The 16,115-nt window shown below is 36.8% G+C and overlaps 2 protein-coding genes across 2 annotated transcripts; one reads left to right on the top strand and one right to left on the bottom strand.

The window, feature by feature from the left end:
• Positions 1 to 2,976: 2,976 nt before the first annotated feature.
• Positions 2,977 to 6,782, bottom strand: LOC138896321 (uncharacterized). Its single transcript, XM_070181122.1, has 8 exons — positions 5,974 to 6,782; positions 5,758 to 5,889; positions 5,595 to 5,656; positions 5,407 to 5,525; positions 5,057 to 5,268; positions 4,265 to 4,481; positions 3,597 to 4,031; positions 2,977 to 3,261 (listed from the first exon to the last, which is right to left on the bottom strand). Exons 1-8 carry the CDS (start codon positions 6,780 to 6,782, stop codon positions 2,977 to 2,979), a joined length of 2,271 nt encoding a protein of 756 aa, XP_070037223.1.
• Positions 6,783 to 10,817: 4,035 nt separating this feature from the next.
• On the top strand, positions 10,818 to 14,552 carry LOC104112817 (uncharacterized). The gene is made up of 5 exons (XM_009622840.4): positions 10,818 to 11,568; positions 12,329 to 12,418; positions 13,228 to 13,334; positions 13,426 to 13,578; positions 13,651 to 14,552. Exons 1-5 carry the CDS (start codon positions 10,818 to 10,820, stop codon positions 14,014 to 14,016), a joined length of 1,467 nt encoding a protein of 488 aa, XP_009621135.2. The 3' UTR covers positions 14,017 to 14,552.
• Positions 14,553 to 16,115: the final 1,563 nt, after the last annotated feature.

Raw genomic sequence — 16,115 nt, 5'->3', positions numbered from 1 at the left:
GGGAATAAGTGTCCCAACACACTCCGAAACTCAAAACCAATCATTTCGGTAAGTCACAATAGCATAAATACATTTGGGAAAGCAGTTAATAGGGGATCGGGGCTATTACTCTTAAAATGACCGGTCGGGTCGTTACAGCTACCCCTCTGGTGCCTAACACTACGCGTTCGCGATGACTTGTCGCGTTTGCGAAGGGTAATGCCCTCGTCGCTTCGCGTTCACGACCAAGCCTTCACGTTCGCGAATAAGAAAATTCCGGCCTTAACAGTTTACTTTTAGCGTTTGCGAGAGTATCTTCGTGAATGCGAAGGACATACCAGACACCAGAATCTACAGAAAACCATATTTTCCAAAGTCTAAAACATCCTATGGCCTATTCGAAACTCACCCGAGCCTTCGGGGCCCCAAACCAAACATGCATATAAGTCTAAAAATATCATACGAACTTGCTCGTGTGATCAAATCGCCAAAATAACACCTAAAACTATGAATTTAGCATCAAATCAAATAAAATTCTCGAGAACACTTTAAAATATCTATTTTCTTAACTGGACGTCCAAATCACGTTAAATCAACTCCGTTTCTCACCACATTTCATAGACAAGTCTTAAATATCATAATGAACCTATACTAGACTCCGGAACCAAAATACGGACCCGGTACTAACAATGCCAAACATCGATCAATTCTTAAAAACCATTAATTTTCAAACTTTTAATTTTCATTAAAAATTCATAACGCGAGCTAGGGACCTCCGAATTAGATTTCGGGCATACACCCAAGTCCCATAATTTGATACGGACCCACAAGGACCATCAAAATATAGATCTGGGCTCTTTTACCAAAAATATTGACCGAAGTCAACAAAATCAATTTTAAGGCATAAATTCTTATTTTTTATCAATGTTTAACATAAAAGCTTTCCGACAACATGCCCGGACTGTGCACGCAAATCGAGAAGGGTAAAAATGAGATTTGTAAGGCTTGAGAGTACAGAATTGAGTTCTAAAATATAAGATGACCTTTTGGGGTCATCACAGCACTTGAGGCAGAAAGTCTCAAATATGCGCGGCCGCGTATATCTGGGTGCGCATATGACACATGTACAGTAAAATGGTCATACCTTTCCGTATACATATTCAAATGCCAAACAGTTTGATGAGTTGGAAACTAGATTGAAAGGCTTTAATTTGATAGGTTATAAACCATATAACGCTTCATAACATGATAGTTATGATCATTTGAAGTTAGGTTTTATGCGAACTCACTTGGAATTTTATCCCATCATATATTTTTCAGCTTGACTTAGCCTTAAGGCTCTTCTTAGACCATAAACTATTCTCAATGCACCTCATACATATATTATCATCATCAATTGATATCATTCAAATTATCAGTCTTGTTCATACCCGAATTAATATAATTGGCACCCGTCAATCTTCTTAATGATCTTAAAACACTTCGAAATTTTCTGGGGTGTTACAGACCTCAAGTTAATGCTACAATAATTATTGAGGTTCACAATAAATTATTTATAAATATTTAGTTAATTTCTTAATATAAATACATGGTCTAAGCAAATGCTATTGAGTGTGAAGGTATTAAACTTCACCATGTTTATGTAAATATGAAGGTTTCAGTAACTTAGGTACTAACATTGGAAATTTCTCAGTTTTCCTTTGATTTTCGCTCATTTTGTGAAAGAAAAGACTGAGATTGTGAAATTTCTTCTGTGTAATTCTTTATTCACTGCATCTTGATTATATACAAATCTATGTATAGATACAAAAGAATGTAAATAAAATACTCCTATACAATTGTATTATTTCCTATTGGCTAATTGTCTAACTAACTAACAGAAATATTCTTTACAATGTATGTGTGTGCATGTGTTATTCACGTGTGGAAAATTCTAGTCCCATTCCTCATCTGAAATGAGAACCATTAAATGATTGGCTATGATTTAGTCTTCTCTTAACAAATCAACGTCCCAGATGAAGTTAGGATTTTAGCATCAAAGCTTATGATTTTGACACGTGTCACTACTTAAAATAAGATTAGTGTCTCAGCAAAAAGTTTTCAGACATAAGCTCAAACATTTCCTTGGAGACTCCGAAATCTTCTTCTAACTTCTTCTTCTTTCTTGCTTATTCATTATTCTTTGAATCAACATGGGGGTTTTAATCTTCAACATCCCCCTCAAGATGGAAGGGAAAGAATGGACCCCCAACTTGCTCAGAATATGGTGATGAGAACCCCCAGATAAGGGTTTGGTAAACAAATCAGCGAGCTGACAGTTCGATGGGACAAAAAAGAGAGATATTAAACCAAAGAGGAATTGTTGACGAACGAAATGGAAATCGAGTTCCACATTTTTGGTGCGTTCATGAAAAACTGGGTTGCGAGCTCTATGAATCGCCGTCTGGCTATCGGAATGGATAGGGACTGGTAAGGTAGGATGGACTGTGAGATCCCCCAAAAGACGAACAAGCCAAGTGATCTCTGTCATTACTCGACGCATGGAGCGATATTCAGTTTCGGCAGATGACAAAGAAATGGAAGTATGCTTCTTGGATTTCCAAGAAATGTGTGCACCTCCAAGGATAATAAAGAATCCACTCATTGATCGTCTAGAATCGCGATATGTCGCCCAATCAGCATTGCAAAAGGCCAGCAAATCAAAAGAGAGGTGTGAAGATAAAAGAATTCCCTATGAAGGATCTATGCGGAAGTATCTCAACACATGTTGAGCAGCAGAATAATGGGAAAGACAATGCCTTTGCATATATTTGCTCAGTGATAGAACAACAAATGAGAGGTCAGGTATGGTGTTCGTCAAATAGTTAAGCTTACCAACTAGATGGCGATAAAAACTTGGGTCGTCCATTGGTTGCCCCAAATCTGCTTGAAGCTTGATGGAAGGGTCAAGAGGTCCCCTGGACAATCGAACTCTTATAGCAGTTCTAAGGTAAAATTTCATTGGCTGATAATGAATCCCTGCTTTTCTTTGAGTATTTCCATGCCTAGAAAGTAATGAATATCACCTAAATATTTCACTTTGAATTCTGAATTGAGAAAACCAGTAATTTGTGCAATTTCTGTTGCATCATCCCCTATGAGTAGGATATCGTCAACATATACGACTAGGATAGAAACAAGAGCACCATTGTGTTTGTAGAAAAGAGAATATTCATTGAGTGAACTAGAATATTCTTTAAAACTCAAAGCTCCTGCAAGTCTGGCATACCACTGTCCGGATGCCTATTTTAACCCATAAAGGGACTTTTTCAAGAGACAAACTTGATTTGGTTTGGGTGGAAGAACACCTGCAGGGAATTTCATATAGACATTTTCTTATTGTTCACATCAAGCTGTGACACCCCCCAACCTTTCTTCACAGCCACAGTCAAAAGACACCTTATGGTGGTCATTTTGACCACTGGTGAAAAAGTTTCAAAATAGTCAATCCCTTCTCTTTGAATGTCCCCCCTCACTACTAGTCTAGCTTTCAATCTTTCCACAGTTCCATCTAAATGATGCTTTACCTTGTATACCTATTTACAAGGTAAATCTTTCTTTCCTGGAGGCAAATCTACCACATCCCAGGTGTGGTTTAATTGTAAAGCTGTAATTTCTGCTTTTATGGCAGCTTTCCATCCTGGGTGATTGGAAGCTTGGACATAGCTGCTAGGTTCAGAAATAATAGATAGGGATTGAATCAGATGTTGATTGGTAGGGGATAGAGTTCCAAAAGAGAAAATATTAGGAGTAGCAGGCAGAGTGAAGCAAGAATCAGTGAGATCAGTGAGAATAATAGCATTGCACACATAGTCCTTCAAATTTGTAGGCCTTTGAGAAACTTTGTCAGACTTTCTGATAGGTGGAGGAGGTGTGGGAATCACATTTCTGGATGTTGTGTGAAGAGGTGAGTAGGAAGGAGTGTAAGACTCACCTGGGATTGGTGTAAGGTCAGCTGCAACATAGGGTGAAAGATGTGTAACTCTAAGTGCAACAGGACTAGAACCAGATGTCTTAAGAGTTATTGAATGAGTGTCTGAGAGAGGTGAATTGGTGAGGAAACAAGTTGTAGCTGATGTAGAGGAGATTCATCCCTAGGAACTGGAGAGGAGGTATTGGTAGTTGGCATATCTGGTGCAAAAGTATGACTAGTGGGATTAGAACAAGATGGAAAATAGGTGGATGAGTATGTTGAGTGAAAAGGAAAGAATTCTTCATGAAATTTGATGTCCCTGGATACAAATACCCTTTTTGTATCTATGTCTAGTACTTTGTATTCCTTTTGACCTTGTGCATATCCTAAGAATACACAAGACTTAGCTCTACGTTCAAAGTTTCCTCTACTCTGAGATAAAGTTGACACATAGCACAAACATCCAAAACTTCTTAGAACCTCATATGTAGGTTCTTTCCTAAATAGAACAGTAGATGGTGTTTTCCCTTTCAACACTATTGAAGGGAACCTATTTATCAAAAATGTTGCAGTTAAAACACATTCTCCCCAATATTGAAGAGGAGCCTTGGATTGGAATAGTAATCCTCTAGCAATTTTCAGAAGATGTCTATGTTTTCTCTCAACTGCACCATTCTGTTGAGGTGTAGCTACACAAGAGGTTTCATGAAGGATCCCTTGTTCTTGAAAAAATATGTATTCTTGTGTTTCCTTTCCAATTCCCAAGCATTGTCTGATCTCACCCTCTTTACTTTCTTGTTAAACTGTCTTTCAACCATAAAAAGAAAAGACTTTAAAATTGGAAAAGCATTGCTTTTGGTACTTAATAAGAAAGTCCAGGTTGCCCTACTAAAATCATCAACTATGGCAAAAAATTAGTTGTACCCATTGTATGTAGTAGTTCTAAGAGGACCCCAAGTATCTATGTGAATGAGGTTATATGGAGATGTTGTCCTGACTTGGCTAATGGGAAAAGGGAGCCTAGTTTGCCTTGCCTTAGCACATATGTCACACACATTATTAAAATCTGAAGAAAAATGAACAAAACTAAATTTCTTCATTACTGAAAAAGGCAAATGCCCCAACCTTACATGCCATCGAGTTACAACTGAAAGTGCATTAGCAAAAACTATAACTGGAAAGGAAACTTTACTAGGTACTAGACTGGAATCACTTTCTTTTGGAATGAAAATTACATCTTGACTAAATAGAGTTCTAGACTCTGAAGTTCTCGGTTGGAGTAGATATAATCCATCTCTTACTTTACCAAAAACTTGTCCCCTCCTCATTAAAGGGACCTGCAATAGACATTCACTAGAAGTAAGGTTGATGATGCATTTGAATTGAGTGCATAATTTATGAACAGATAACAAGTTATACTTAAAAGATGGAACATAAAGAACTATTTCTAGAATCATATCAGGCTGAATGCAAACCTGCCCTATGTGTGTGACAAACAGCTGAAAAGAATTAGGCAAACTTATATGTAAAGGCACAGGTAAGGGTGATAAAGTTAGGAAAGATTTGGAATCAAAACACATATGTTCTAAGGCACCTGAATCAATTATCCAGGTTTTAGTATTAAAAATATCAAGACATGTTCCTGAATATTTGAGAATAGTACCAGTAATAACATTGGCACTAATTTCTGAACTTGCATTTCCTGTACTCCCAACCTGCACCTGCCTGATTATGTTTACCAGTTCAGAGACCTGTTCTTTACTGAAAAATTATGCTGATTATTTGGGTTTCCTTCATTGTTTTCACCAGACTTTCTATCACCTTACCGATCTGATACTATACCATTTGATTTTATTGTTGCTCCTTGAAAATTTCCACCCTTGGTAAATTGAAATTCATCAGGAAATCCTATAAGTCTGTAGCAATCAGCCCTTACATGTCCTATCTTTGAGCAATGGCTGCAAGTAACATTGGGATTAAACTTAGACTTCTTTGTCTTGGACTTATATTGTGTGTTTCCTGATTTTTGCTATGAACTCCACCCCTTTTGCACTGGGTTATTTTTCTGTGAGAATTTATTCTGTGATCCTACCAAAAAGGAAGCCCCATTAGTAGGATATTGTGGGCTCATATAGATCTCCCTTTGGCTCTCATCTTGTAGTGAGAGTGAGTAAGTTTGATCCATGCCAGGAATAGGACTGAGCATGAGAATGTTTCCCCTTGCTTGTGCATAAGCATCATTCAGTCCCATTAAGAATTGAATGACCCTTTGGTCTTTCATGAACTTAGCCATCTTCTTCTTACCATCACAATTACATGCAAAAGTGCACCCTAAGTGTGAGTTAAATGAGTCCAGCTCATCCAATAGCCTCTTAAGAGTAGTGAAATAACCTGATATGTTGTTGTTTCCCTGAATTATTTTTAAAATTTTCTTATGCAGATAGTATAGCTTTGCTCCACTTGACTGCCCAAACCTGTGTTCCAAGCTGCTCCAAAGATCCTTAGCAGTTCTTGAGTAAATGACACTGTCACCTATTTCTTTGGTCAAAGAGTTGAGCAACCAAAAGGTGATCATGTCATTGCACCTACTCCACAATGGATAATCTTTGTCATCCATTGTTGGTTCAACATAAGATCTATTGATAAAGACAAGTTTGTTCTTGGCTGAGATTGCAATGAGGACAGATCTCTTCCATCCTGGGAATCCTCTTCCATCGAATGGTGAGCTTACCAGACCCATTCCTAGAGTATCAGAAGAGTGCAAGTGATAGGGGTGATTGGAGTCATTGGCCACTCTACTGCTTGTGGATCCAGAGACAGAGATAACAGTTGCAGCTTCTGTACGAATCATGATTGAATCCACATGTGGATAAGGAAGAAGAAATTTGATAGAAACTTGAGATAATTTGTGAATGGATCGAGCTAAATCTGCTCTGATACAATGAAAGAAAAGACTGAGATTGTGAAATTTCTTCTGTGTAATTCTTTATTCACTGCATCTTGATTATATACAAATCTATGTATAGATACAAAAGAATGTAAATAAAATATTCCAATACACTTGTACTATTTCCTATTAGCTAATTGTCTAACTAACTAACAGAAATATTCTTTACAATGTGTGTGTGTGTGTGTGTATGTGCTATTCACGTGTGGAAAATTCTAGTCTCATTCCTCATCTGAAATGAGAACCATTAAATGAATGGTTATGATTTAGTCTTCTCTTAACAAATCAACGTCCCATATGAAGTTAGGATTTTAGCATCAAAGATTATGATTTTGACACGTGTCACTCCTTAAAATAAGATTAGTGTCTCAGCAAAATTTCTTCAGGCATAAGCTCAAACGTTTCCTTGGAGACTCCGAAATCTTCTTGTCACTTCTTATTCTCTCTTTCTTCTTCATTATTCTTTTAATCAACATGGGGTTCTGATCTTCAACATTTTGTCCGTTGAGCTTCTTCAAGATTTTCATTTTATTATATTTTAGGATGAACTGGCAGTTCTATCTCCGTTCTTTATGTCAGACAACTAGTCCTTTAATAATTCAAAAAGTAGGATTTGATATGGATTTAACCCTTCGACAATAGTAGAAAAGTGGTATATTAATCCTTATAATCAATAGTGCAAGGGGCAATCCGGTATACAAGGTATCCCGCTTTCATGCAAGGTTCGAAGAAGAGTCGCACCCCAAGGAATTAAACTTATATTATATATGTTGACAATGTTTAACATGTTAGGGGTTGTTTGGAGGGTGCATAAAAATAGTACTAAATAGGGTGTATTGATGATGCTGAGATTAGTTATGCTGAGATTATTTTTTATCGACTGTTTGGTTTGGTGTATTAAAGAGTTTGAAAGGGCAATTCTGTATGTATACATGCTTATCCATGAATTAAGCAAACTCTTCACCATTTCAAAAATCTATGTCACGCCATTTGTGTAACCAAGGGGGGCTAGAACACCGGTTATGTGTTCGACCGAGCCCAATAGCTTTAATCAAACTTTATGTTTATCTTAAGAAATTATTGAATATGTACAAATTATTAATTTAGAAAACAATAACTTAAACAAAGTAGAATATCGAACTCATAAACTTCAAATTCTAATTCCGCATCAACGTGTAACAATTACAAAATGCTGAAATAATCTTGGCATTCTTCAGATTTTACAGGGAACCTTTGAATTTTTGTGGTGGCAATGAAAACGAAAACGGCGACGAGTAATTAGATGACGATGCAACATTTCGATGAATTATTGAAGCAAATAATGAATTTTATAAAAATAATGGAAATGAAATTGAATAGAGATGATGAATTTTCTAACTATGGTTAGAGGATTTGGTGGAAATTTACGGTGAAGAAGAAAGAGGGTGGGCGGTGAAGGAGATGGTAAATAGGATTTTCTAACGATTTTATTTTTCTTTTTAAATTAAATATCCTTTTCTTTTTCTTTTCTTTTTTTACAAAAATTGTACGTGTCAATTTTTTATTTATCACTTTTTCATGTCATATGCAATTGTAACTCACGCTCTAAGCTTACCATACGGATATCCACGAGACACATCCAATGCCAAGTTGAAATGCCTACTTGATTATTGACTAAGTTGGAGTATGAGATAAACGTCAGATAGCAACTTTAAGTGTCTCTTTATGTATTTTGTCAATAATTTAATTTTAAACTTACGATTTTATATTTAATAAAAAATTTATAATGACAGAAATATTTTAGACCATAAGTTTTACATTTTTTTAAATAATGGTGCATTTCAGGAAAGCGCTCACTGACATGGAGTATACAAAATGAAAAACGCCTCTGTTTTTTCCAAGCATAGGTGTACACCAGCGGTCATCTTTCTCTACATTTATTTTTCTGACTAGCGACAAGTCTTTGATCACTTTTGAATATAGACAGTGAAAAGAGCTCTCCCCGTCAAGACCAGCAATTTTCAGCTATGGGGTAACCCTAAAAAGTTAACTGGGGTAAGTTATTTTTTATCTTTTCTTATTTTAATAAGTGCGTATTAGTTTTACACTAAACGTTGTACTTATGTATGTTGATTCAAGATTGTAATTTTTTGCTGAACTTCACAGTGAAGCTACGGTTTTCTTGACCTTTCATGAAATGAAATTATTTTTTAGTGTGAAATGTTATCAGCCTTTATAGTTCAACGGCTCTTTCATTTTAGCCAAATGCGTTAGTTTTATAGATGTTTTCTTGCTGTTTCACCCTGTAAAGTCGTTTGGTACGTGGGATAAGAATAATAATTCGGGATTAAGTTTGGTATTAACTTTATTCTATGTTTGGTTTTGGGTATTAGCTAATCCCGGGATAACTTTTACAATAAAATGGTGGGATTAGTTAATAGTTATCCCACTTAGAAGGTGGGATAACTAATCCCATGAGATATCCTGTCATTGTACCAAACGACCCCATCAGACAAAGTTACTTTTGCCGATTGGAGGTAATAGGTGACATAATCGAGGTGCGTCCAACTTGGCTGAGACACCACTTTTATCGGGAAAAAGAAAAAGGAGGAGGAAAAGAAAAAAAGGGAAGGTAAAGTTGAATGGTAAATTAAGTTCTTTATTTGCTTTGACTGAACAAAGGGTCCGGGAAGGGCTACACCCCAAGGGGGTGTGATGTACACATCCCCTAGTATGATCGTTGAAGTATGGTAATCTTGTGTAGTCACTCATCGCTGCAAATCTCCTTGTATATATATATATATATATTTTTTTTTTTTTTTTGAGGTATAAACAAGACGAAGGGATTATTTTCCCTTTGTTCACTTTCTTCCTTACACTATTTTGAGATGGGAAGATATTGTGATTAAAACATCTATTGTATTTTGTAATGGTGAAGCATTTTGGCAAGTTAGGATCTCCTTCCCTTTTTTTTTAGGTTTAATTAATTTATATACAAAGGATCTTCTTTTAGTAAAAATTAGCTTAGTGGTGGTTTGCAGATGATGATTTTTCTACATTAATATCCTATCCTATTAGTTTTTCTATAAGAACGGTGGTGTCCGGACTTAGGAGCATATCGACTATTCTACCAGGTAATGTGCCTGCTACCGATCTACTATGGCCTAGGCTTAGATAAATGGGAAGAAATCACCAATGTTTTTGTCCCTGCTGGAATCTGAACCTTGATATCGAACACTCACTTCATCGACCACTAAGCCACATCCTTGGGTTCCAACCCCCGTTAGTTTAAATTCAAGTTCGCACATTATTATGAGAAGTAATGACAAGTTGACAACATATCCATGTCGTGTAAAGTAGGACAAGTTTGTACAACCTCTGAAAATTATGACTTGATTTTAGTGGATAATTAACACAAAACTCCCTTTGTTCCAATAATGAGTTTCATGGGTAGCACTATAGGCCATTTTCATGTATGCATTTGGGATAGTGGAATAACCATTTAACAAAAACTAAATGGACGAAGTTTCCTAAAGAAATGAAGTAACAGGGCTTTTATTTATTTGCTGCTGAGTTTCAGAATTTTGAAGATTATACAAATGGTTTAGACCAACTTCTTGAAAGCAGTAGCATTTCCCCACACATTTTCAATGTTAATTTAAAGTTAGATTAAGTCACAACGCTACTTAAGGAAATATATGTTGCAGTTTGTGTTATTTGTAGCAGGTTGTTTAATGTGAGAACAGATTATGTGTTTGGACAGGGTCCCGGGACCCTCGGATGTGTTTCGGATGAGTTTGTGTGCAGTTGATTGAAATTGGGCTCTCAGCATATCTCTCCCATGTGTCCTTGTTTTCACCTTAAAGTTTAAATAAGTCAATTTACCTGTTCAAATCTGCAGGTTTTTGCCTGAGGTGTTTTGAATCTTTTTCTTCTTAACTTGGTTCGCTGCATATAGAAATGGCGAAAGAAAAAAGTGCATGCTTAGGTAATGAAGTTTCCCAGCCAAAGAAAAATTTGACAAAGAAAATGCAAGAGTTGAACAATGAGCTGATTCTTGACAAAATATTTGTTCCTATTCCTGGATTATCCTCTAATTTTATATTAGGTCCATGCTTTAAGACTACGTTTCCTCCGGAGCTCTCTCCTCTTTACCCCTTAGCTAAAGGAGAGAAGCTACTTCTACACTCCGTGGAACCTGATTGGTTCAAAGGTAAGACTCTGCGGTCATGGCCTTCTGCAAATAGAAAATGGATCGATTGGGTAGATAGAGTTGAGAAGGCCAAAGGAGAGGTCTGGAAATCAGCTGGAATATATGATGCCATTCAGTTGTCCAAGAATGGTATCCCCATGGACAATGATCTTCTTTATGCTGCCTTGTGCTATTGGTCAATCTCCACAAACTCGTTCCACTTCAGATTTGGTATGATGGGGCCAACAGTACTCGATATTGTTGCCTTGACAGGACTTAGGCCACATGGCGAGGAAGTCAGCGCCATTCTTGGGATGGCTGAATCGGCTTGTGATTTTCCCAAGTATGGAAAAATTTATAATAATTCCTTATTTTACCCCAGATATCTCAATGTGTCAAAGGGAGAAATGGCTGTGACGGAGGAAGAGCATGTATCTTTTCTGTTTGCGTGGCTCAGCAATCATCTGTTTTGTGACTCTTCTGTAAACATGATCAAGCAATGCACAAAACTGGCATTTGCTCTTGCTGCGGGTAGAAAGACTGCTTTGGCACCCTTTCTCTTGTCTAATTTATATCATGGATGCGCTGACATAATTAATGCAAAGTTTTCAGTATGAAAGAGGTCCATTCTGGATCTTGCAGTTCTGGCTACAGTCTTACTTTCCAGAATTTCGACCTGTGACCTTGGATTACAGTAATGCTCCAACCTATGGGTTTCCCTTGGCTGAAGGTGCATTGAGATATAAATCATTCAAGGAATACTTTAACTTCTTCCGTAAATGCTCATCTAGAACAGCCAGCCAATTCACCCCATTTTCTTCTCGGAAGTTTGGACCTGAGTGGTTTAAGAAGTCACTTGATCCTGACTTTCAAAAACTTAATAGGGCAGAGCTACAAGACATTTGGGCCAGTTATCTCATTGCTCGAGACCTCCCTTACTGTATCCTTCTCGATGAATCTTCGAAGTGCAAATGTTGGGTAGAACCTTATTATCCGAATCAGTTTGCTCGACAGTTTGGCATGAATCAGGCTGTTCCCCTCCATCAATCATCCAGCGATCTTTCAATCAGAAGAAAGGCAGATAACATCAAAGAAACTGAATCACGGTTTTGCCAATTAAAAAGGAAGTTTTCATTTGTTCCGTTTGATACTAATCCAAGCTCTACTGAGTTGTTTGATTCCTGGTGGTCCACTTATATCAACAATCGCGACAAGACTGCTATCAATGTCCTCAGGAAGATCTCACCGTGTGTTAGACCTCTCGGTCCATCTGACAGACAAGAAGTTGTTGCTCCCAAGTCCAATGGTATCAAAGGCAATTCTCAGTCTGTAGGAAATTTTGGCCAGAATATGAAGAGAAAATATGAAGGTATGATAACCTTCTTGATTAGCAGATGCATTTGATTTGCCGTAAAAGGAAAATGTTGGTCAATGAAGCCAAGCAGATAAGTAATCATTATATTCTCGCTTGCCAATGTGATGGCTCGTTGAATCCTTAATAGGATCTAAGTTGCTCGGACACGGATGCGGGTGTCCGACACGGGTGTGGATCTAGAGGTCGGATCTTTCAAGATGTAAATTTTAAGATTCGGGGATACGGATCCTAGTACGGATACGTGTGCGTGGATCCGGCTAAAAATAATTTTAAAAAATAAAAATCTCTCTAATTTATGAGAAATTTTGTGGCATACTTACGTATAGCTTGTAAAGTGGGGATTTTCTATTTATTCTCAAGTTGTAGATAAGTAAAAGATTGATTTCCTAGATAAGATATGCTATTTTCTTCAAATTTACCCTAGTTTTAGTTCTCATTTCGGTAATCAAATTGTATATCGTCTCGAATTTTTCAATCCGTCGTGGTCAAAGTACCCAAAATTATTTGACCAGATCTGGTACGGATCCCATACCCACACCCATACTAGTGTCGTGTCGACACGGGTGCGGCACCTAAACTGCCATGTCGGAGCAACTTAGAATAGGATAACCCAAGGATCTCAATAAGGTTTGCATAATATTAGACTATTAGTTGATCTTTAGGGTTGAGGATTTGTGCTTATACCATTATATTAGATTTTCAGATAGCTTTCAGTGCTCTCTGCTTGTCTTTTTCTTTGTTTGGTTTCTGTTTCTGTATTATATCTTGTATTACCTTCTTATTCATGCCTTAATTGCTTTCAGGGGATAGTATTCCATCACAATCTCTGGTACAGCAAGACGAGCCCATACAACAAAAGAACTCGCATGAGGCAGGTGAAAAGATACCTATGGGAACAACATCATCCAAGGTAAATATTCCCACCCCCAAACGAGCCTCTGGGATTATAATTCGATCCATTGACCTGATTCCTTCACTTCACCGATGATTGACCTTTTCAGAAGATGAAGACTTCCCCGAGGAAAATGCTACTACCTTGTTCATCAGTCTTCCGTACAAGTTGTACTCCTGCTAATGAAGACTGGACTAAGACAGACATCGAAGTTTCTGCTGATGCTAGATCGATCTCCACCTCGTCCTCCACTTCTGACAAAGTAAGTTCTCCTTATTACATGTGTCATTATGTCTTGCGACTCCATCTAAGTTTGGGAGCTTTTTCTTTTCAGGATGGTGAGGACGACACAGTTTCCTCACCATTAGCTAATACCAGAAGCAAGACATCTGGCATTATTGTACCACCTGATTGCCCTGTAAAATTTGATAATCTAGAAGACTTCTTTGCTCGAGTTAGTGGACAAATTAAACGAGCTCAATCTCTCGGTTTTTCTGCTGATCAGTGTTCTCCAAATTTTACACCGTCAGCAGAAATGCTTGCCACAGCGAAAGATAACACTGAGAGATTACTACTCATGCCGTCTCAGGACTTGCTTCTACCCAAAAACTGTTCGACATTAAGTGCAGCACTATCAACGTATGCTGCAACACCTGATTTATCGTCTGAGAGAGCGCTTGCCTTGAAGAAACTCAAATAGAACCTTCCGCACCTCCGCACCTTTCCTTGACCTTGCGTAGAGCTAAGAAGGACCAAGAGGAGTATTAAAAGGAGGCTGCCAAGAAAGTACTCCTCGTCGATGAGCTCACAAAAGATCAGGAACTCTATACTAACCTCAAAGACTCCAACGACAAGCTTGAATGTACAATCAGCAAGTTGAAGGCAAGTTTGAAGGATGCAAAGACAAAAAGAAAAGCAATCCAGGAGCAAAAATTGAGTTTGGCTAACAAGTGTTTTGAAAAGTCGACTGCTCTTGACCAAATGGAAACTGACTTTCCTGTCCTGGAGGGGATGAAGAAGCTAGCTGATTCGGATGTTGCCCGAGTGGAAGAAAGCTTGAGAGACTTCAAGAGTAAGATAATCGAGTGATCGCTTGCATATACCGTCTGTCATGTGAATTTGCTGGCTAGTGATCCACAGTTTAAGAGCATGTAAATAGTTTTTTGCTATGTACAAACTTTCTCTCTTTTGAATGGCATCCCTAAGTATAGCCAAGTTATGGTTTTTGTTGGCACAGGTTGATGGATCATGGATTCAGTTGTTTTTGTGCTGAAGCATTCTCTATTAATTTTTATCCTTACTTTTTTGCTTTTGGTATCGCTGATGTCTAAGCCCAGTTTACATGCACCTCAACTACATTATCAGGTACATTTTACTTCTTACTAACACAAATATTATATAACTTTATTTTCCAAGGTTACCAAACCTTGGGCAGATGAAAATATACACAAATTTGTAAATCTTTGCTTACCAAGTTTTCATCATCCCCGAAAAAGATTAATGAACAACTCACATGTATCTTCTTCTTCTATTTTTTGCACTTTCCTGCAACAAACTTTTACTCTTCCCCAAATGAATGCAGTTATTATTTCTTAAAAAGTTAATTAAATAAGAAGAAAAAAATTAAGATGTTAAGTTTTGTTATTTATCTAGCCAGCCAAAGAGAGTATATATATATCATGTAAAAGTTAACTATACGTAGCGACACATAAATAAAGGAAATAACATACCAGAAAATATATGGCGTGCTACAATAGCTTAAATTACACGTAGCCCATGTCATCTCGATATAAAGGTTTTAACTTAATGTTGTAAGCAACCTGATGGTGTAAATATTTTTTATTCTAAAGCAGCGTGTAATACAATTGAACCCTTGATCCTATGAAGTAAATATTTCATATATAATTGAACAAAATATTAAGGGGAACAAAGAAGATTAATACAAATGCTTCAACTCCCATTAAAAGTACTATGAGAAGCTCTCGCAAAAGCTAGCAAAATTCTCTTCCCTCTTTGATTTTATATTTTACCACTTTGTTAGTAATACAAATGTAATATCATATATAGTATGTTATAAACTTTGTGTCAATATTAGGATTTTGATTTGTTCTAGCTCTTATTTTTTACATGCTTATAATCTGCATACATATTTTATAACCAGAGTTCATATAGTGATGGTGCTTTGCTCATGATTTTAACATTATGATAGTAAGAAAGAATGTTTCAGTAAAACAAATGCAGATAAAATCTACATTTGGATAGAGTTGAGGCTGAAGAACTGGGTTGGGTGTTATTAATGTCAGTCAGCTAATGCAACTTATAACTCTCAGGCCTTGTGACTATTCAGAATGCGACTTATAAATCGCATTTAGCTATAATAAATCGCATTCACAGAATGCGATTTATTAGTCGCGTTCTGCTAATGCAATTTATAAATTGCATTTTGAATGTTCCGATTTATAAGATTTAAAACGCAATTAATGTTCGCATAATGGAAGCCAAGTTTTTCCTCTTGGTAGATCCTGATTCGTTACATATAAATTATTTTATTAAAATTTTATCTCTTCATTTATATTTATTTGATAAAATGACTTCTTGAGTTTTTTTCTTATGCAGAGAAATGTGTTATTCTTCAATATATTATAGCACATATTTAGTAAAGACCTAAAATAATTCAACTGATAAAGCAATTTTGAGTATACATATACATCAGTGAATTTTTACCTTTATCGAAAAATTGACAATCATTAATTGTATAAGGGGTTACCATCAAAAGGAGAATTTTCTTAATAAGTCATT

The sequence above is a fragment of the Nicotiana tomentosiformis genome, chromosome 7 (assembly GCF_000390325.3).
Source record: "Nicotiana tomentosiformis chromosome 7, ASM39032v3, whole genome shotgun sequence".
NCBI lineage: Eukaryota > Viridiplantae > Streptophyta > Magnoliopsida > Solanales > Solanaceae > Nicotiana > Nicotiana tomentosiformis.
Note: the sequence above shows the minus strand (reverse complement) of the source record. Positions and strands in the feature narration are given on the sequence as shown.